Source organism: Dendroctonus ponderosae, unplaced genomic scaffold (assembly GCF_020466585.1).
Source record: "Dendroctonus ponderosae isolate FM_Combo_2020 unplaced genomic scaffold, Dpon_F_20191213v2 Dpon_F_20191213_227, whole genome shotgun sequence".
NCBI lineage: Eukaryota > Metazoa > Arthropoda > Insecta > Coleoptera > Curculionidae > Dendroctonus > Dendroctonus ponderosae.
In genome coordinates this window covers 1-20,457 of record NW_026018435.1, presented here as the reverse complement: position 1 = coordinate 20,457, position 20,457 = coordinate 1, and the positions used below count along the sequence as shown (strand labels likewise).

At 33.8% G+C, this 20,457-nt stretch overlaps 2 protein-coding genes across 2 annotated transcripts; one reads left to right on the top strand and one right to left on the bottom strand.

Moving 5' to 3' along the window:
- Positions 1 to 2,953: 2,953 nt before the first annotated feature.
- On the bottom strand, positions 2,954 to 16,741 carry LOC125503675 (SEC14 domain and spectrin repeat-containing protein 1-B-like). The gene is made up of 16 exons (XM_048664406.1): positions 16,395 to 16,741; positions 11,712 to 11,878; positions 10,364 to 10,562; positions 9,976 to 10,089; positions 8,119 to 8,293; positions 7,812 to 8,063; positions 7,513 to 7,759; positions 7,286 to 7,461; positions 7,005 to 7,170; positions 6,744 to 6,942; positions 6,517 to 6,695; positions 6,257 to 6,460; positions 4,375 to 4,666; positions 4,072 to 4,305; positions 3,872 to 4,019; positions 2,954 to 3,538 (listed from the first exon to the last, which is right to left on the bottom strand). The coding sequence occupies exons 2-16, from the start codon at positions 11,873 to 11,875 to the stop codon at positions 3,321 to 3,323; spliced, it is 2,967 nt and encodes a 988-aa protein (XP_048520363.1). The 5' UTR covers positions 11,876 to 11,878; positions 16,395 to 16,741; the 3' UTR covers positions 2,954 to 3,320.
- Positions 16,742 to 17,426: 685 nt separating this feature from the next.
- LOC125503676 lies at positions 17,427 to 19,546 on the top strand. The gene is made up of 4 exons (XM_048664407.1): positions 17,427 to 17,537; positions 17,590 to 17,882; positions 18,582 to 18,747; positions 19,276 to 19,546. Exons 2-4 carry the CDS (start codon positions 17,592 to 17,594, stop codon positions 19,452 to 19,454), a joined length of 636 nt encoding a protein of 211 aa, XP_048520364.1. The 5' UTR covers positions 17,427 to 17,537; positions 17,590 to 17,591; the 3' UTR covers positions 19,455 to 19,546.
- The last annotated feature ends 911 nt before the right edge of the window (positions 19,547 to 20,457 follow it).

Sequence of the window (20,457 nt, the reverse complement as noted above, 5' to 3'; positions counted from 1 at the left end):
ATCGAAACATCAAGGTAATTTTTCAAATTAATTGCTTTTCTAATTGGAATTTTCTCTTACAGCTTGAGCCTAAGTGTGTCGCAGAATACCCTCTAGATGATAGTTCTTGATTACTTTTTGATAAATAATTCGTTCTTATTGCGAAATAGGAGGACTATTTATCAATCTGTAATAGAAGACGTGAGAAAATTCTGTCTTTTTTAAAGACAAAAATTTTTAAGGCGAAATACCCAACAAGAAGTTTGTAAAAAAATTCTATTTCTGTTTGAAGCGTTATTTAGTGCAATTATTTTCAATTTTGTGTGCAAATTTGTGTATCAGACAAATTTTCTACAGGGTAACAAATGGATCAATGCACAGCTGGTGCAAGTTTCACATGACCAGTTGGACAAAAAAACTTTTTTGGTCAACAGAAAGATAGACTTCGTATATTTAAACAGTTTTTGAATTTTTTGCTAAACGCGTTTATTTACAGAGTGCTTTTAAAAAATTAATTTTGGGAAATGCAGGGACAAATGTTTTTTTAAGTCACTAGCAAATTCTAAAGCGCACCGTGAAGCTGAAACTTCGCAGTCGACTTAAATTGTCTAAATGTTAGCTTCAGCATGAGCTCATGATTCTAAAGATCGACCCGAAAGCAGAAAAGTTTGCTGCAAGAAGATTTTTTAAGACCACCCTGTATTCGAAAGATATGGCTGCAAAATCAAAGAACAATTTTGAGCTATTTAGTTTATCTTTGAACTTTTGATGTTGAGATCCCGAAAACCTCATTTTTGTTTAACTAGGAGCGTGCCGAACTTTATCTAATTTTGCATTTTTTTATTTTCCGCCCTGTAGAAAATGTATCTGATTTGTTTAATTTTGATCAAAACATTGTCGAACAGAAAGCAATAGGTTTAGCTAATCTTCAAACGGAGGACAAATGGCTAGAAGCAACCAAAATGTATCTACTTCAAAAATTAGGGCAAATTTGGCTGTGTAACATTTTGTTGCGCAGTTTATATGCATATTCAGATCAACTAAATCACGTTCTAAGCTGGCTGAAATTTTTATGTAATTTTGACATAGCTAGATTCATTTGAACAAATTATCTCTAAAACTACGACTGTGCGTTAAATTGATTTTATTGAAAAAATAATTTTATATTTTACATTTTATTTATAATAAAAAAAAAATTGTTTTGTTAGTTTTGTTTTTAAAAAATTAGTTGTTAATTAATTTGGGCTGATTTCAGTGAAATAAAGCAATTCTAATCCTTACGAGTATTTCCCAAAATCTACTCAATATGTCGGTTATTTTTAGCTGTAATTTATGTAATGAAAACCGTTTGAGAAAACAGAGCAATCCAGTATTTAGATTTCGTCTTACGGATCGATCTATTTTCGTATTGGAATGTCAGATCCAGATTTGAAGCAGATAAACACAAACCTGCTTGAACAGGGCAGTTTATTGACAAAAGCGATGTTTTTGGTTTGGTGTTACAATGCAAATAAATCGGATTAATGGATTTCAATTATCGACTTCCGTACGTAAGACCCAACTTTTGGCTGTTCATTCATCTCAATTAATATTGAAAATAAAATCGTTGTTTGCGCAGTGTAAGACCATATGAAAATGTGCTCGGTTAAACTAAATGTTTTGGTGTTCCATTTGATCACCTCTATATATAAGTTCGACTTATCAGCCTTGAACTTCTTTCTAATGGTTTTTTTCTATGAAGTTTCGAAGTTACCATTTGCCGCTTATAATTACTTTTATAGAGTTCTAACTATGTTCTAGCGTGATTAATGCGTAACGAAATGGACAAGGTTATAGACCAAGTATCACGCTTAGTTTATTATGATGCGGATTATCTAGCATATTTGTAATTTTTTAGAGCTTTTACTATGCACAGATAAAAGGTCATTTATAATGTATTACGATTGCATTGAGCAATGTAACGGGAACATTACAAAAACTATATATATGAATCATTACTTGAAAAAATATTTATGGGTTGCATGCTCATTTCAGTGGCAAGTGCTAATGTATCACTTCTGTTAACTTCCCGAAGTGGAATGATATGAATTCATAAAATGTCTGAATTTATGGCTTATTATAATAAGCCTTCGAAGTTTTAGCGGAAATATTAGTCTGCGGTCCATCCAGCTTATTCTACTTAAAAGCGTCTCCAGTTTATTTGACGTTTTCCAACTTATTTCGCTTACTTGCTAGATATCCCACATTTTTTCCACCATTTTTCAGGTTGCAAAAAAAGGCAATTCATTGCTCCCAGTATTTAAATAATGATTGCTTGGCAAGCATTTGCATCGTTGAAATTACTTACCAGAAATTAAATTGCGAATTTAAATTTACGATGTTTTTGAATCAAAAATTTGTTTTTAAAACTCTGTAGCTTCTGTTGCAATTCTATACATACAGTTAATTTCGAAAAAAGCCTTCTTTCATTATTTATTAATTATTAAACAGCATAACATATATATTCATGAAAATGTGTCTTCACCGTTTAAAATATCCATGCAATCCATCAAAAAATTGATTACGTGTTACGTAAAAACCAGTGATTGTTTAAAATTAAGAACTGCCAGATAATCTCAGACATGCATATAAAAATAAACGAAAAAAATGGCGTGGGATGAACTAAAATTGAAAGAGGGGTAATTGGACCGTCAAGCATATAGCCATTAAATTGAGGTACGCAAAATAGCAGCATCAATGAAATTAGTGTCAAGATTTCCAGAATGTTGGCAAATTTTTGATAGCCTGGAAAATTATGTTTGTGGTTGCGCAATTTCTCTAAGAATAGTATCGAAACACTTATAAAACCAATACGTAAATTGTAAATATGCGTCTAAATTTCGATACTTACCCACAGCGAAAGCAGCTTAAACAACAAAAGGAACAAATAAATAATCGTCAATCATGCAGTATAGTTTGCAAATAAAAAACCATGCGTTTTTAATAAAGTGTTTAATGACCAACAAAATAGCACATTAACAATTATTATACAAAAAGCAAAATAAAGCATTAACAATGTAAATAAAATGCCTTGTAGAATAAAATATACGACAGTAAAACAATTGATCTAAGAATAAAAAATTGGCACATTGGATTATACCTACGAATGACTATTAATCGAGAAATTAATTTTTCGTAGATTTATGAAAAATCCGAGCAGGTTTTTTAGATTCCTTAGGCAAGAAGTGCTTATAAATATAGGAAAGCCATCCAATTAGACATGAGGGCAAGTGTTTAATATACAACTCGAATAACGCTAAACTGCTCTATCAAGTGGTAATTTTTAACGGAACATTTGCAACTTAGCTCAGCATAAACTTCTTTATGGTTTGTTGCGTAACGTTTCGATAGCTGCTATAATTACTCCAAGCTCCATCTTGCTCAAACACACCTACCTCGTTTATTCTAGCTAGCAGATCATCTGGGTGAAAGTTAGCTCCAGGTTTATCCACTTTGTGTGTCACTTCTTTTCCATCTTCAGTCTGATATTTCACTGTTTCTTCTCTAGTGGTGATTGGCCCTAAAAATTATATGGAAAAATAAATATATAAAACTAACCCTTTAGTCCAGATAGTTAGAAATGCAAAAGCGTCAGAACAAAAACAGTTTTTTATTACTAAATATTTTTTTAATGAAGCCGACGATCAGCAAATCAAGGGATCTTGTCTAAATTCGAGAACTGAAGATTTTGTCCCTATAATTCAATAATGTTTGGCATTTCGTGCCTGAGTGCTAGCTGTTTTACTCCAGTTCTGTTTCACTTTCTTTGGCTCTGTTATTCTTTTCTCGTTTTGGAATACTTCGAACTCAACTATCCAACATCAACCCTAAGTAGTCGCATTTACAAACTAACCTTCCGAGTCCTTTTCCCTAACGATTTCTGATGTGAGCACAAAAGATTTAACACCCAAATTATGTCTCTGCTGAACCTTGATATGCGTTGTTTCTGTGACCTCCCTGACAATTTTTCCTGGTGGAACTTCTGGTGAAGGCTTCAACACCTGAAATTTGTCCTGTTAATTTATGTTGCGAATATTTAATTGGAAAATCTACCTCTTTTGAAAGAGGGAGTTCTCCTTCGGGTGGACATCCAACAGCCAGAACCATTTTCTCCTTGGAAACGTTCTCTCGCATATCGTCTTTTCCATGCTGCCACCATGACGAAAAGTGTTGCTCGCATTCTGAGGCGGTGTTATAGGAGGAAGAGCGCGAATGCTGCAGAGTAGTGTCAGAAGCGGTTAGGAACTCTTCGTCTGAGCGAAGCTGATCGTCTGTCTTGTTCACTTTCTGAAATTTAAATTCATTGGTTTACAAGAATTTTGGTCTCAGATGAAGGCGGGCGTTAAATTGTCTTACCTCAAAAGGTTTATTCTCATTGTCCATGCTGCTAATGTCAATTTTCGGAAGATCGATGTAATTATTATTAACTTCCCCAACAGTACTGGTAGATGTGGATGTTGTAGAAAATACAATACAATCCTGCTGAGCGCTTTTCAAAGCTTGGTCAAGCTCTTCTGAGAGTTGCGTTACTTCTGAGAGTCTCTCCGAAATCGCTTCTATGGCAATCTCATTATTTTTTATCGAGTTGTTGCAAAGCTTTTGGAATTCGTCTTCGATGTGGTTGGCAACAGATGCAGGAGTGAAAAATCTAAAAAAATTTGAATATTTCAGTATAGGTTCGATATATCTTGCAGCTGGACACATTGATATTGCAGATTTGTCTCCATTATTTCCTATCAAAGTAGTACTTTTGCCGCAGGCAAGTGTCTAATTTATGAATTAATTTTCTAGGAACGAAAAATGTATTTTGATTAGTTCCTTGTATTCTTGCCACTGGTGGCTTTTAAATTGTGAGATCAAAGCAAAAGCGGCGATGTAAACAAAAAAATCCATCAACCTAAGGGATCACATGATTTTCCTGTTTTTCTAAAAATAAAATTATGTAGTTGGTATTCAATCATTACGTTATACATAAATTTGAATCGAACGTATTTCAGGGGATCGAGAATTGACTATTTAACGACTTCGACCACGATTTTGGAGAGAAAATATGCTTGCATTTAGGAGTTTATAACAGTGCAAGTGTAAAGACCTCCACAATGCAACTTCATGATTGCTGCGCAAATGTAGCATCTATTAAACGCTTATTTAATTCGTTCATTTATTACAGCAAACATTTGTATATAATAAGTAAGGAAAAAAATTACTTTGATTTTTTTTAAAACTTAACCGTTATATAAACTTATTACAACTCATCAAACTAGACTCAGTGATCCATTTTTATTGCTATTGAATGTGTTGTTTATAATTACCTTAAAGGCCAGGTTAAATATGCGAAATCTCAGTCTTTATTTCCGAAAATACTCGCGATTAATTCATGGATGATTATAATTGAATTTTTAAGTTTAACATAAGCCAGACTTTGAGTTTACGTTCAATAAACAAATATATTTTGAAACATTCCCTGGCCTTTGATCTGGTGCAATAAACGTAAATTTTTTTGAGGACATACATATCTGCAAAACATACAAAAACTAATTTTACACTATGCGTGGGACACAGATAGCAAAACTAATTTGGAATCGCATGTTTTACTTGAGAGTTGGCTCACTCAGACTGTCTCTTTACTTCGCTAATTCTATGAGATCGATAAACTCTTTAGCCATTTGTTGCGGGCAATTGAAATGTCACGCAAATTAGCTGGAAAAACTCTAAAACGAAAAAGTTTACTTACTGGATTTTCAACTTGTTAAACTGAAGCCGGTTAAGTCACAACTGGCGTCTAAGCCGACCCCTCCACTTAGAAAATTCAAATTTAGCTCGGAAAAGTATATGAACTCTGAATGTTTTTGGTTTTAGTGGTTTTATTTAACTTGTTTTGCGGTTTCCTTTCGCTTGTAATAGGAGTTAATTGCAGTGGAAACGTAATCCTCTCTTGGGCGAGGCTTTTAAATGTGTTGTCATTGTTTGAAACAAGTTTTTGAAAGGTTTCGCTAGTTTAAATTAACATTTTTTATTTTGTTTCAGTGACCTACCGCCTGAAGAACCTCTGCGCGTAAGTAAACTCTTTGAGAACCGCTGTGTCTACAAAGAGTTTTTTGAACACGAAACCTCGTATATTCTGGTAAATTACATTGGGAAGATGTTGTACCTGAATGGTGATTTATGGGTTGCTTTGAAAACAGACTCAAACCTGCATTCAATATAAAGCAAGGAACGGGGGTTTTAAATTACTAACGATTCCTCCTCGTAAAGTGGCTCCTTCAGTCGGCTTCTAAGCAATCGGCCCAGCCTCACCATTCTTCCAACTTCCACCATCAGCTTTTCCCTGTCGTCAAAATACTGATGCACTTTCAATCTCCTTTTTGCTAAACTAAGAATGGGAATTGTCGCTACAGCTTCTCTTAAATCACGCAGCTGATTACAATGCTCCTCTATTGACCTGTTGGCAGAATATTTTGTTTAATCGCCCCTAACAAGACCTTAACCACTTCCAACCTATGGAAAACTGCTGACACTCGCAACCTGGTCATTTGTTCTTGACTGATTGATTGCGTCCTGTCCCAATTGTTCCTCAAAATGTGGAACATGTTACTGTGAGGTTCGATGGGTAATTTGCAAGACTGGCGCAGTTGAAGGGAAGCGTTCAATAGCTGGCAGCCGTAGTTATATGTGCACTAAAAATCGACTTTTGTATAAGCGTTAGAAGGGGATTTTTAACTTACCTTTGCTGTCTCTTGGAACGCTTGATGCTCATCCTTTTGCAATTGAATCTCATAAACAGTACATCCAACATGACCATAGTCCCTTAGCATGACTCTCAATATGTCCCCCAACCAGTTAATCGCCTGCTCAGCGTCTTTCTCGTAACGATCTATAAAAGTGATTTGTTGCAGCGTCAACTTCTGCAGTTCCACGCTATCACTGAAAGAAATATGATTGGGAGATAAGCATGGTTTGCTGTTCATGCTGCAAGTTGAAATTACCTAAATATATTTTTTCTTGCAACAGTGGCATCTAAGACGTCGTGGATATTCACAATGTCTTCGCTGTAGTCAGCTTCAATTTCTTGTCCAAGAGCATCTTTGACTGGCATTGAAAGCATGTCGGACAACTTTTCTCCTTCTCGGAGGATTTCTTGTTCAACCGATTCTAAAACATTTTACGAGACCAGCGTTTTAATTACTATAAAAATTCAAACAATAGCGCACTGAAAGTTGCACTGAAAGGCAAGATTGCTCAATTTCTCCTGCAAAGTTGTCATTACCCAGATATGATTGACTTTCTTGCAACTCATCAAGTTTAAAAGCTGCAGCATCAAAATCGTTGATATCCGTCCCCATGACCAACGAATCAAATACCTCTCCGGTTTTGTCGAAATATTCGGACACTAATCTGAAGAATCGCAGGGACGTTATAAGGATATTCCTCCGCTTTTCCACCCTGAAATGAAGCTGAACTGCAGGACTATTTTCAATATCTCTATCCTTATACCTCATGGCGAAACTTTTGCAGACAAAATCCATAAACTCCTTCTGTGATATCAAATCTTTGTGCTGAGCGACGAGATTTTCATCTGCACTTTCAGACATGCTGTTAATTCGATGAAGCAGTTCAGCATATGCTCCATATGTTTCCCAGCATTGCAGCTCGATGGTTTCATGATCTCTTCTCAGCTCTTCTGCTGATGCGACATCGTATCCCACTTTTTGGTTGAAGCTCATCAATTGCTCAGCAGGGCCTAATTAATATTAGTTATACACATATTTTTAAACTGGAAATATTGAATTTACCTAAAATCCAATTTGTTACTTTGACGACTTTCTTCTTCAATTCATTTAAATCTTTGGTATCGACTAGACTTTTTTCCATCTCGTTCCAGTTCGTCTCAATTTCCTGCTGCTTTTCCCTTATCTCGTTAACTATGCTATGTATTCGTTCTATCGTATCTAACGTATCCTGAGGTGTAAATGTCTGGTCAATATGGTCTATCGATAATTTCCTAGTGCGGTTTTCATATTCAATGTTTTGAACCAGTTCTTTGCCTAAGGTTGAATGGTTAGATAGAACAAACTATAATTTGATCGTAAGTGGCTTTACCTGTTTCAGTTGCGTTGTGTACGAACATTTTTGTGGCTTCCTCCATATCGTAACTGGTATTAATGGCCTCTTCGACTTGGCTAGCTCTAAGTGCTTTACTTCGTATCACATGTTGTCGAAGTTCTTCCAGTTCTTTTATTGTTACTTCGGCGTCTTTGTAAAATTCTTCTACTTTCTATACCCAAAGATTTTGTTATCTAAATGAGAACCTTTGCAAAACCTCAAGTGTTTTAAGTACTTTAGAGTAGTTGAATGTTGTTTTATGGCTTAACTTGTTGAACTCCGGTGACTTTGTGAGTGTGTGGGTTTACTTAAAATTACACCGACGTAAAACATAACGGACATTTCGAACGTAGAAAACCACAATCTCCAAATATTTGTTTTCAGCAGCCACTTGTGGGCATAGGTGTTGTGTATATAAATCTTAATGCACCTCTCTGTGTCCTGCTAACCGAACAAGTTTTTTTGAATACTTTAACGTTCATAAATTATTAATATAAATAAGGTTATTGATAATGACAGTAAATATTTGCACAAGAGATGATTGAACTTAAGAAACTCGCCTGAGGTTCTGATTATTCCTAAACATTAGCATTAGTCTTAGGATAGAACAGGTTTAGTGACGGAAATCACGGATTTAGTTTAAGTTTTCTTCATTGATCCATAATTAATAGATGTGTTTATTGCATGGTGTTTGGCAAAAACATGACTTTGAAATTTTCATTCATTTAAATAATTTTTGTTTCTTCGCGATTTTTTCGCGTCCACAGAAAATTATTATTTTTTATTTATTTGATTAGATACTTATATTTTGACTCAAATGACTGTTAAAAACTGTATTTTCATATAACAGTATCAAGACTTGTTTCTATTTAAAGAAAAATCAATTTAATTCAATAAATAATAAAAATTAACTTAGTTACAAGTTTGTCTTGTAACATTTTTGTTTCAGATACACCCAATAAAAGTAATATAGCAATGTCTTTACTAGCGTCAGTGGCTAAAGCTTTTAAAATGCTAATATTATATTTGAAACCGTATAAAAAAAATACTAGCATTCAAACACAATAAATAATGCGAAAAAATATATTAATGTTAAGTCTGAATTTTGCCTTTAATCAATTTTTGTCATCAAAGGTTTTAATATTAATTGCTAGAGGGTTCACCACACTTAACTAATAACATTTATCCTTCTTTTAATGTACTAAAATCATCGATAATTCTGCTACTAGAAGCCATTGAATTTGAACCGACTGCTAACTCATACTATGAGTATGATATACTCAGAAGGACCTCACGATAAACAAGGTATAATAATATGTAAATATGAGATCAGATTATATAATTTTTTTTCATAAAACAAGATTTTACTTAGGTAAGATTTGCTATTATTCAAGCGGGAAAGCATCAAGGCATGAATAATCGACGCGAAACATATGGTAAATGAATTTAACATAAATTTATTATACCAAAACGAGAATTTGGAATAATAAATATTTGATTAGCAGGGCTTGCCTATAAAGGCGATAAAATGCTAGACTTGAATAAATAAAAACTTAGTGATTGTTGGTTAGATAAAGTGCTTAGAAACTGTTAATAGCGTTTCAATTTCTATTATATATTGCATACAAGTATGCCTAAGTACTTCTACCAGCTTATCCAATTTTGCCTTATTGTAGGCTTATATTTGAGTTTAAAAAACTTATAAAAACTTGTAATTATCTGGCATGTAGCTATTGGGTCAAAACGCATGTTTGCAATAGACTTTCTACGTTCAGCTTCAATATTGTGCAAGGTTTCGTTGCAGTTAAATCATTTTCTAAATATTCAGCATGTAAACATAGTATATCCACCTACTTGTCTGTTCTCGATCCATTTCTCATGACTATAAATTAATCCACCGTCCAGTTCGACAGGAAGCTGCGACTGATCTACGAACTTGTTCAAGCGAGATCTTGGGATAAATATCACCTGAAAATTATTAATTAATTGGAAGGAAGCTTGATTTCGAACATCAAATTGAACAGTGTTTTTTAAACGTAAATTATGTATGACATCAACATGTTTGTTGTTGCAATTTACTGCTATTGAATTGAGCGAACTTTTGCATCTATCGAATTCAATGCGTTCTTTGAGTGCCAGCCTCATTACGGGTTGAATGTTTTAGCCGATAAATATTCCAGTATTCAATTAACTGTATGAAGGAGAAGAACTTGAAATTTTCTTCTCTACTTCGATCTCTTACTTCTTGATCTTTTTGTGGTACGGTGCAATTCTCCACCCTCTGTTTATCCCAAAATCCATCTGGTTTCAACACAACCAACTTTCGAAGTTCCCCTTCTGGGAACGTGTCAATCGTCTGCCTAATGCATGATCTGGACAATCTCCAAGAACCTTTTCTTGCATCTAATAAAACCGTGAATCCGGCTCTTTTTGACGACTTGCTGAAATGTTTTAATGTATTTTTAATTGCTGGAAATAATCAGAAGAAAAAGTGGATTTTAACGGTTAAGTAAAATGCTTGAAGGATTTCCTTTGATACAGATTATGTAAGAAGATGTGCTGAAATGCCACTCAATAACCATTTGTGCATCGGTGTGAATCAATCGGAAAGTCACATTTTCCAATATTTATATGAAAAAGCTGACTAGGTGGAGTTGCAATATGTACTGAATAAATATGGAGTGAAAATGAATCAGGGAATAATATTTAAATTGCATTAATAACAAACAGTAACCATAGCCAAAACCACCAAGACTGATTGATTTATGGATCAGGAGGAAAAACATTGATTGCATTCCTAAAAAGACCTTTTTGTTTTAATATGTTATTTTACATTTACTTGAAAATCTAATTTTCTTGGAATTTTACAATTGAAAGCGATTACTTTTAGAATTAAGTAGTTATAGTTACTTAGTACCAACAGACGAACATTCAACTGATATAATATTCAACGTTCAACAAATAGTAATGGGAGAATATCGGTCACCACAACTACAGGCATACATTTCACAGATTCACTTCAAATCCCAGATCTACGAGTGTTAAAGTGAAGAAAGTATATAATTTTATGATGCTTTGCATAGAGAAAGTATACAGGACCTAAATACTCGATATCTTCGGAGAAGTAATATTTGCTATGCATTATTTGCGAGGAGCGGGCCACAAAATTAACATACAAAGATGCAGTTTCATTGTCATTAAGTGCAGTCTATTACGCTTGCAAAGCTTGTAATGTGCTATTTGCATATTTATATGGAATTAATTGATCAATTTCATTAATTCGGGGTTTAGTATCAGTTAATCTCTAGCAACAAATAGGTTGCTCAATATGGCTATTAAATAATAAAATTGCGTCTAAATGGCAGAATACCACAGAAAAACTGTGTCAACATCGTTCTTAACTTTATTTAAAATTTAACTGTTACAATATGAGTATGAAAACTACATTTCCGTATAAAAATTACGAGAAGGAGCGGATTTAAAGCACTTGATAGTAATAAATTGGAACACATTTAATGTCCTCAAGGTGCCCAGTACTGCAGATCTACAATCGAGTCCATTTGGAACGCTTAGATCTGATTTATCGTTACCTGAAAATAGAAAGCAAATATTTCAAAGGAGTGGTTATCTCTAAGGAAGTTGTATCTGTTGGTACAGTAACCAGAAATATAGGCCGTCCTTCTTTATCGATTCCACCCGGAAGGATTACTGATGTGGTTGCTTCAAGGCAAGATAGACTGGGTTTTTCTTCCATAACCTGAAAGAGAACGATTGATTTATTTTTTTCTTCTAAGAAGAGATTAGGAAAGCTTCTTCTTAGCTATGTTTTGTTGGTTTTAGAAAATCGCCACAAATTGTCGAATCGCCACAAGAAGTAGGTCAAGTAGGTACTTTTTGCAATATGAATTGACGCAGTGGTTATAAAGTTATGAAAATTATTGTCAGAATACATTTCAAATGATGAAAATGTTCATCACAAAAGCAAAATTAGAAAAATTTGAAAAGTTAGTAGGTACGCGAAAGACAAGCACATCCATTTCCTAATAGGATTAAATCCAGCAAAGACAAGGTGAATCTGAATGTGAGTGACGACGATTTGGTGCGAATGCAGGGGACTAAAATGATTGCTAGCTTTCCGAAGGAATCGCTAAACAATTTGCAGAAATAAATTGAAACATGTTTAATGGATACTAGGATCTATGCTAAAATAATGTAGAATGTCCACTTACTGAACAACCTTGAGCAGAATGTTACGCCAACATTTTTACCACTTAGTGGAATAGGTATTTAATAATAACATAAAAATCTCTAATTGCATATTTTCATTAATCGGCAATTTTGCTATCATTAATTCTTCCTGACAGGTTCAACAGAATAACAGTTTATTTCGCTACTAGAATTTATTAGCGAGGCAGACACTTACTAGAGGAATTGAACATTGTTTAATTTGTTCTTAAATTTTTTTAATGTAGTGTTCTACAGTGAAATGCACAACTCGTGATATTATGAATTAGTTCAACAATATTATTCATGAATTGTTGATGTTCAAAGAAAAATTACCAAGAACATGACTCGACTACCGAACTAATGCAGGATGCAATTAGAGCCAAATGGTAAATCCGCACTAAACGATAAATAAGGAAATGTAAATAGCAAATGTCAGAAATGAAAATACCACATCAATTGAAAATTACGACGGAAGTGACCAAAAAATGGCAAACCCGCTTGGATTTGTGCTTAATTTATGTATAGATTATCATCAAAAGATTAATAGTCCAGGATGATAGTATTAATTGACAACCTCCGTTTTATATCCGAGGCATAAATTTAAAAGAATCACAGATACACCTTAACGAATAATGTTTCCCAAAAACTACAAAAAATGTGTGAAGTGTAAGAAATTAATCACGCTTTTAGAATATTGCACAACAAGCAGCTTACAGAACAAAAAGAAATATAGACTCATTCGTCGCAAATCTGATATGGCCGTATAATAAAAGATCTTAAAGTTGCTTGAAATTGGAAATAAAATACTGGCGAATAGTGTGAAAATCTTTGGTTCATAACTAGCACGTCTATCGATATTAATCGTTTTTACCGTTTACTGTGGGTTTCAAAAATTGCATTTCTTTATTGCTACCTATTCCGAATCACAATCGACAAACCAATTGTATTTTACTGCATGCATCACAAATCTTTCTGAACAAATTGAAGAGAATTCATCAAAACCTTTTCATAATGCAATAGCCATATTCGATTTCTCATACGTAATGTTATCTTAATCAACTGCATATCTTCCTAATAATAATTTCACCCGTTTATTCGTAGTTTTTATAATAGAATTTGTTTATACAATAGATAATAATTAAATTGTTTTTTCTCCTGCGTTTATTCAACTCGCTTCATAACTGTTGATACGGATGAAGGAATACATAACCATATGGATACATGACTTTGAACACAAATTGCTTAATTTTGCTAAACTTTATTAGAAAACGAAATTTTTGGCAGATACCTAATTGATATAATTTATTATCCCCGCCGGGCTATGTAGCTGGACAGAACAACATTTTGTACGATATTTCTCAAAAGTAAACTCATAGAATATGATTAACTTCGACGTAAATCACTTACTTCTAGAAGTAAGAAATTTTTTACCCATAATACTTTGCTCGGACATTTACCGACATTTATTAAATGTTTAATGAAATTAGAAGAGGTTAATCAACCCGCATGTTTGTGTGTTACTTTTGCGCAAATAACTTCTTAATTAGTACTGCTAATTATTTAATATCAGCTCGAGTTTTCATGACTATGCAATCAAATCGAAAGTTTGATAAAAGTATACGTTGTATTACCCCATTAAATGATTGAACGGTTTTGTTATCAACTGTTTCGATAACATGTATTTTCTTTCCATGAATATATTTCAGCAGCAGTCTGTATGAAAATTTCTATACGCTACATGACTTATTGTACGCTAAATTAAATGACTGCTTTACGTTATTTAATTGATGATTTTAGACAAATTCCATCTTATCCTGGCGTCCTCATAATCATCTTTTTCATCGCACGTAAAGTTCGTACCGCTCGAATCTTATTTAAAAATGTACCGAATAATTCATCAAACGATTCTACCTCATTCCAGTGGCATCTGTTCCGTATTGTACGTTAATTGAATTAATCAAATCCCGATTGTAGTTATTCATACCATTTAGCTTATATCAAGCATCCGGAGGCAGGAGGAAAATTGCAAAACAGCGATTTTCATTTTCATTGTACAGTAATTTAGTTGGTTCCGGATTCAGATAATATGTGCAAATCATTGGTTTGAATTGAATTTATATATTAATAAAATATTGCTTCTGCTGTAATGATCCTGGTCTCACCTAAACTGCAGCATAATTTCCAACAAGACACAACACAAATAAAAAGGCAAACATATTTCATAAAGTATTTGTTTTACGTGTATCTCAAAGCGATGTGCCTCTAATAGCAACCAAATATAAATACCAGACGGGGAAATAAATTTTTGCATATTGACGTAAATATATTAAGAAATACTTGTGGAAAGCGCGCACTTTTATAAGTCGTTCGTCTCGCTCAGAGACAGTTTTAGACATTTTTGTACCGATTCGGCTGTAAAATATTCCCTTAAAGTATCGCAGATTAATTTAGGGGCATCCTGTATATCGAGGAAATGTAAATCCCAACCAACGTTATTATTCATACACATTTTTGGTAGCTAGAATATGAACTAGCAACTATTAATAATACTTTGCATAGTGCACACTTTGCGGCTCTATCCCGCGATGATAACTTGAGCTTCGCAGCTCAACCGATTCTCCAAATAAGAGACAGATATTAAGAGCGGTCTTCAGATGGGCATCAATCTCGAATTTCCGCATTTTGCGTGAAAAAGTGGAAACGTTTTCAATAGAACTTTTATATGAACAAAATTCGAATTTTTGGTCTCTAATCTCGTAATGAAAAAGGAAAGCTTAGAGCTGCAGCGGTTCCCTAAACATGAACCAAACCTTCGAAGCGGGTTTCATACCGGCATTAATCTTAAGTTTTCGCATTTGGCGTGAAAGCTAGGAACATTTCTAAAATTATATTTTTTGTAAAAAAGAGCATACTTTAAGGCTCTCGAGATATGCAGATCCACGGGTTCTCTAAGTATGCGCCTAAGAATAAGAGCGATTCTCAAATTCGCATTAATCTTGAATTTGTACACTTTACATGAAAACTAGACACTTTCCTAAAATCATGTTTTATATAAAAAAAGAGCTCAGTTTAAAGCTCTGTCATGAAATAACTAAAGCTTCGCAGCTCAACCGATTCTCTAAATAAAAACGATTAAGAACGGTTTGGAGACGCGCATTAGTCTCAAATTTCCGCATTTTGCATATAAAATTCCGCATATAAAAATTTCAAAGTTTTATATAAAAAATGCGCATTTTTGGGTTATATCTTCTTCCACCTGTTCTCTAAGTTTGAGCCAAAGATTAAGAGCTGATTTCAGACCCGCATTATTCTTGAATTTTCGCATTTGGCGTCAGAAGAAACAAGAAACATTCCTAAAATGATGTTTTACTAGTATGTAAGGAAGTTGGACACTTTAAGGCTCATCCCGCTTTAAGGTTGTATTTGTAAGAAAACATACGCATTACTTACACGTTTTTATTTAAGAAAACATATTTGTCCATTTATCGTTCTTATACGTAACAAACTTTTTATCTTCGACAAGTAAAAAATTATTGTAAAATAATCGAGAACAACCAGTTTATCTGCTAGTTTATTAGTGTTTATTTCCGAATTCAATAAAAATTCCAAATGCATAAAATTATAGACTTAACTATATGAAATAATACAAAATATATATATGTATGACTTCAGCTCAATAAGACTAATATTTGGTAAAATAAAATTGCGTTTAGTAATAAAAAAAAATTATTCTTAAAAACTGTAATCCCTGTTATAGTGCCGATTTTCCAGCAGCTCGTTTTGCAAATTTTTAGAATTTTTACACCCGGCAAGCTAATATTGAATTAAATTTGTGACATTTTGTTTTTGTAAGCAGACCTTTAATTTTTTTTTTTATGGAATTTATAATTATCAGCGCACCAAAAAATTATGCAAAAATCTAACTTGATCTAAACTTTTTAAAGACTTCTTAAATTCTACATTTTAATCTATTTGCATCTGATTTTTTCAAGTCAAGTTCAGAATCAATTTGAAATTTTTTATATAAAATGCACTTAAAAATTCACCTGTCAATGCTATGTAATGTTTTTCCGCTCAGCATGCACAGTTTCATTCGCGGTAGAACGTAATCACATCAGCATCGCGGAAACGACTCTTTCCAACCGGACCATTCACAACTCACAAGGTAATCTCATGGTATATACCATGGTACTGGTCGACGGTATCGGTACCTCATGGTTGCTCGGAACCTGCAAGGTTGCCACTTGGGACCAAAGGTACGAAGGAAGATAAAGCTGATGTTAATGTGTTGGAAGAAAGCTTTTAACAGAAGCTTACAAAAACTTGAACTGTGCGTGTAAATGTTGATCGTCAAATGGGAACAATTCGCATCTGGTTTATAATAATAATTTCACTTAATATAAGCAGAGATTATTAACAGTAATGAGTTGTGATTATTTTATAGGGAATTGCGTAAATATTAAGATTATTCTGAAATTGCTCAATTGAGTTGATGTGCTGTGGCGGTTTTTTCGAGCTATCCACAAAACGAGCAACCAAAGTATGCGTTGTTTGGCGAAATTAATGAAGTGCACAATAACTAGTAAGCGCAGGCCTAAAACAACACTTAAAAGTATTTTTTTGTGATTCTTTGATATTATTTTCTGGCAACGTTGTATGTTGAGAGTGTGTCACGACAACCACGAATTCACACCCATACTGGGGTCGGCCGCTTTTCCTTGCCCATACATTTTGACGTTATTTTGCTTGTCTGACTCTTGCGGATATCAATAATTCAAGAAGATCTAAATCTGACCTTAATTGCTTCTGCTGCCGCGGAAGAGAGTGACTGAAAATCCGTCATTGTGACGCAAACTGGGTCGCTGTGCTTCTGCTTCAAAACGCGAACTAATTGAAAATTTTCATTTCAAATGCTCATCTAGTCTCCATTTGGCTATTTATATATCAAAAATATATTCAATTTCAATCAATTTATGTTCTTGTTCAAAAATGCATTTCTGGTCTTTTCGGGCGAATGTAACTTGAAGAGATGATGCAAACTTAAAAAATATCACGTTACTGACGAAAACGTAAAACAAATATTTTAAATATCCTTGGAAACAATTAGTTGTTTATAAGTGTCATCATCAGAAGCCGTCACAAAGTTCTGTTTCATTTATACTTTAACTCCTCGTCCCGTTCGAAGAAAGGTAAGATGCAGATAATTCCAAAACCCGGTCATATAAGCAGTTAAATTTCCAGCCATGTATAAAATGGACACGACCTTCTCCGCATTACTAATCGTTTTTCTGCTTTGTGGCACCCAAGGAAAAACCACTATAAAGCCTACATCCATTGGGTTACCTCCAGTCCATGATATGTTGTTGAATTTTATTCCTCAGGATAAAATACGCGATATCGAACAAGCCCATTTGAACGATGATGATGGCTTTAAAGCCGCTGTTTTGTATTTGCAAGGCGCAGAATGGAAAGCTCTCGTCAGCTCGGTACTGAATAGTACAGAATTTGGCAAATTTTCTGATATGGCTCTAAAGGTACCGAAGTTTTTATATTGGACGGCAATACGGAAAACATACATTTAATTTCTTTACAAGAATGCCTCCTGTAGAATTACAAAAATTATACAAATAGTGTTCTGTTTGCAATAGTCGCAAGTTTTATTCCAAAAGCTAAACGCTGTGAAACATTTAATTTTTATCCAGAATTCGTTGAAGTCTACGGCTTATGGTATGTCTCAACATGTGGCTACAGATTGTATGCCATTTTCTTTGGTAAAAATGCAATAATGTATGGAACATTGCGCTTTACTCAGATTTTTCTCAAATCATCTAATTATTCTACATTGTGCACTTTTGTTTTTATAAATTCACAAGCGACAAAGAGGAAGACATAAAGAATACATTTGTTAAAAATACCTTAGTTCATTAGAGTAAACAATTTAATTCGGTTTAAAACAACCAACCTCCAAGAGCTTTTGTTAATATTGCAAAAATATTTTCAGTTTCAGCACGTGTCTACTGGAAAGTTCATAAATTGCGTTCATAATTGAAAGAGCTTCAGTTGTGATCTGCTTAAAGATTCAACTCCGTTTCACTTCGGGTTTTTATATTTTTTCCAAAAGCTGCAACTGTAATTTAGTCTGTTTTATACGTTTTCAATTTGCAACCTTTAGAAAACATGGGTCAAAAACTTTAAGGTAAAAAATAAAAATTCGTTAATTTGATGACTTTTAGTATAAACTGAATATCAGCCAAGCAATCAATTGCTTGGGAACTTACATTCAATCGTTGAAAGTGGTATCAACGAAGATAACTTCAAAGCCCAACTTGGAACCATTTATTCTCGATATCCAAAAAGCTCTACCGATAGGAGAAATGATCAAGGCTTTGGGATACAAAGGTAATATTTATTCCCATTTCCACAATCAGTAAAATATGTTTTATTTGTGCAACAAAGTGTGGACATATTTTTTCATCTGTTTTTGCCACGTTTCTAACAATATTATTATTTTTGTCGACCAGATTGTTAAATCAAATTTAATGAATCAGTAATTATTTATTTATGAGTAATTTTTATACGACGTTTATAAGAAAAAACTAAACCTAGAACGAAATATAAATCCGGTGCTTGTGGTCAATTACATTTCCAAAAACATTCCATACAACATATAAATGAATGTAATGTCACTCGCGTTAAACAAGAAAGGACAGTTTATACACCACGTAGTTCCAATTAACCCAAAAATAGACTTTTGTACTTTGTCAAGTGAACCAGTTTAGTTAGTGAACAGAACCACATTGAAAAAAGCTCAGTTGCAGTACATATTCAGCGTTGACTTTCCATCATTTTATTTTCTTTTATTTTATATACATCTGCAAAAGCAGACTTTTTAAAGGAAACTAAAAAAAATGTATGATTATTCTGTAGATAATCCAGAAGCTAAAAGAGTTATTGAAGAAATTGGCACCAAAGAAAATCAGAAAATCGCCGAAGACTTACACAACCTTCCAGCAATGGTAAAAATGCGCCAGATCCTGAAGGATATGAACTTCGATGTTGAACCTTACATTTCGCTTGTGTACGCATTTCTAGGATGGGTTCACTAGTTTATGATTTTCGTTCTTGTTTAACTTTGCGTTACTCTTTATCAGAGTTTCACTTATATATTAGTCAGTTTTCAATAAAGTTGTAAAGTAATTGAGTAGAATTTCGACTGTGAGAACGAGTCTGCATGAACTTGACAAAAACAGCTTCACACTAGTGTGTGAGTTGCCCAGCTGAACAATTCAAATATAATCATTCAGTTATCAACACAAACATTAATTGCTGATTGCAGCAAATTGCACCTTGCAAAGCAACATCAGTTAAACGGATTATTTGTAGCATTTATCTCGCAAAGTTAATTAACGAAGACGGTTAACGGTCAGAGCTGGAGAAATTGCCAGTAAATTTTTTGCCAAAATTCCAGCGTGGCGGCGTTTTTTCAGTTCCATTCAAAAAAGAAAGGACGAGTTCTTTAATGCTTGTTATTTGCCTCTCGAATCTCGAAGACGACCAACCAGTCTATATGAAGAACAAATAGCCTTCGGGTAATTACAACGGTACTATAACATCGATTTCTAAAAGGTTTGATGTTTTTAGTACTTGCATCGACGCAAGTGACCAAACTAGTTGGAAATTGGTAAAGCGGAAATAGGCATTACGTAGGAGTTAACTGAAAGTAAACAGTATTCGTTTGGTCAGATTTTTAAAGGTTTTCTAACATCCGTCGCTGTTCACTTTCAAACAATACCTTCTATGATTAAACAAGTTAATCAATTCCTTATATGAAAAGCTCGTTTAAAGTCAAATTTGATTTAAAAGCGGCTCGAAGCGGCTTTGCAAATAAGAGATAATCAAATCGGTTAAACTAAATCAACTTGTGTGCTTTTGCGCTAGATTAATATGCAAATACATTTCACTTTCTTCATAGTATTCCCATTCCAAAACTTTTAGCGAAGAAATTTAAGTATACAGCTGTAAGCTCATGATCAAAAGGGTACTGCTATATTCTTTGGACCAAAAGAAGACGATCTGACCTAACTTTTATTAACAAAAAAGTCTGGCTCC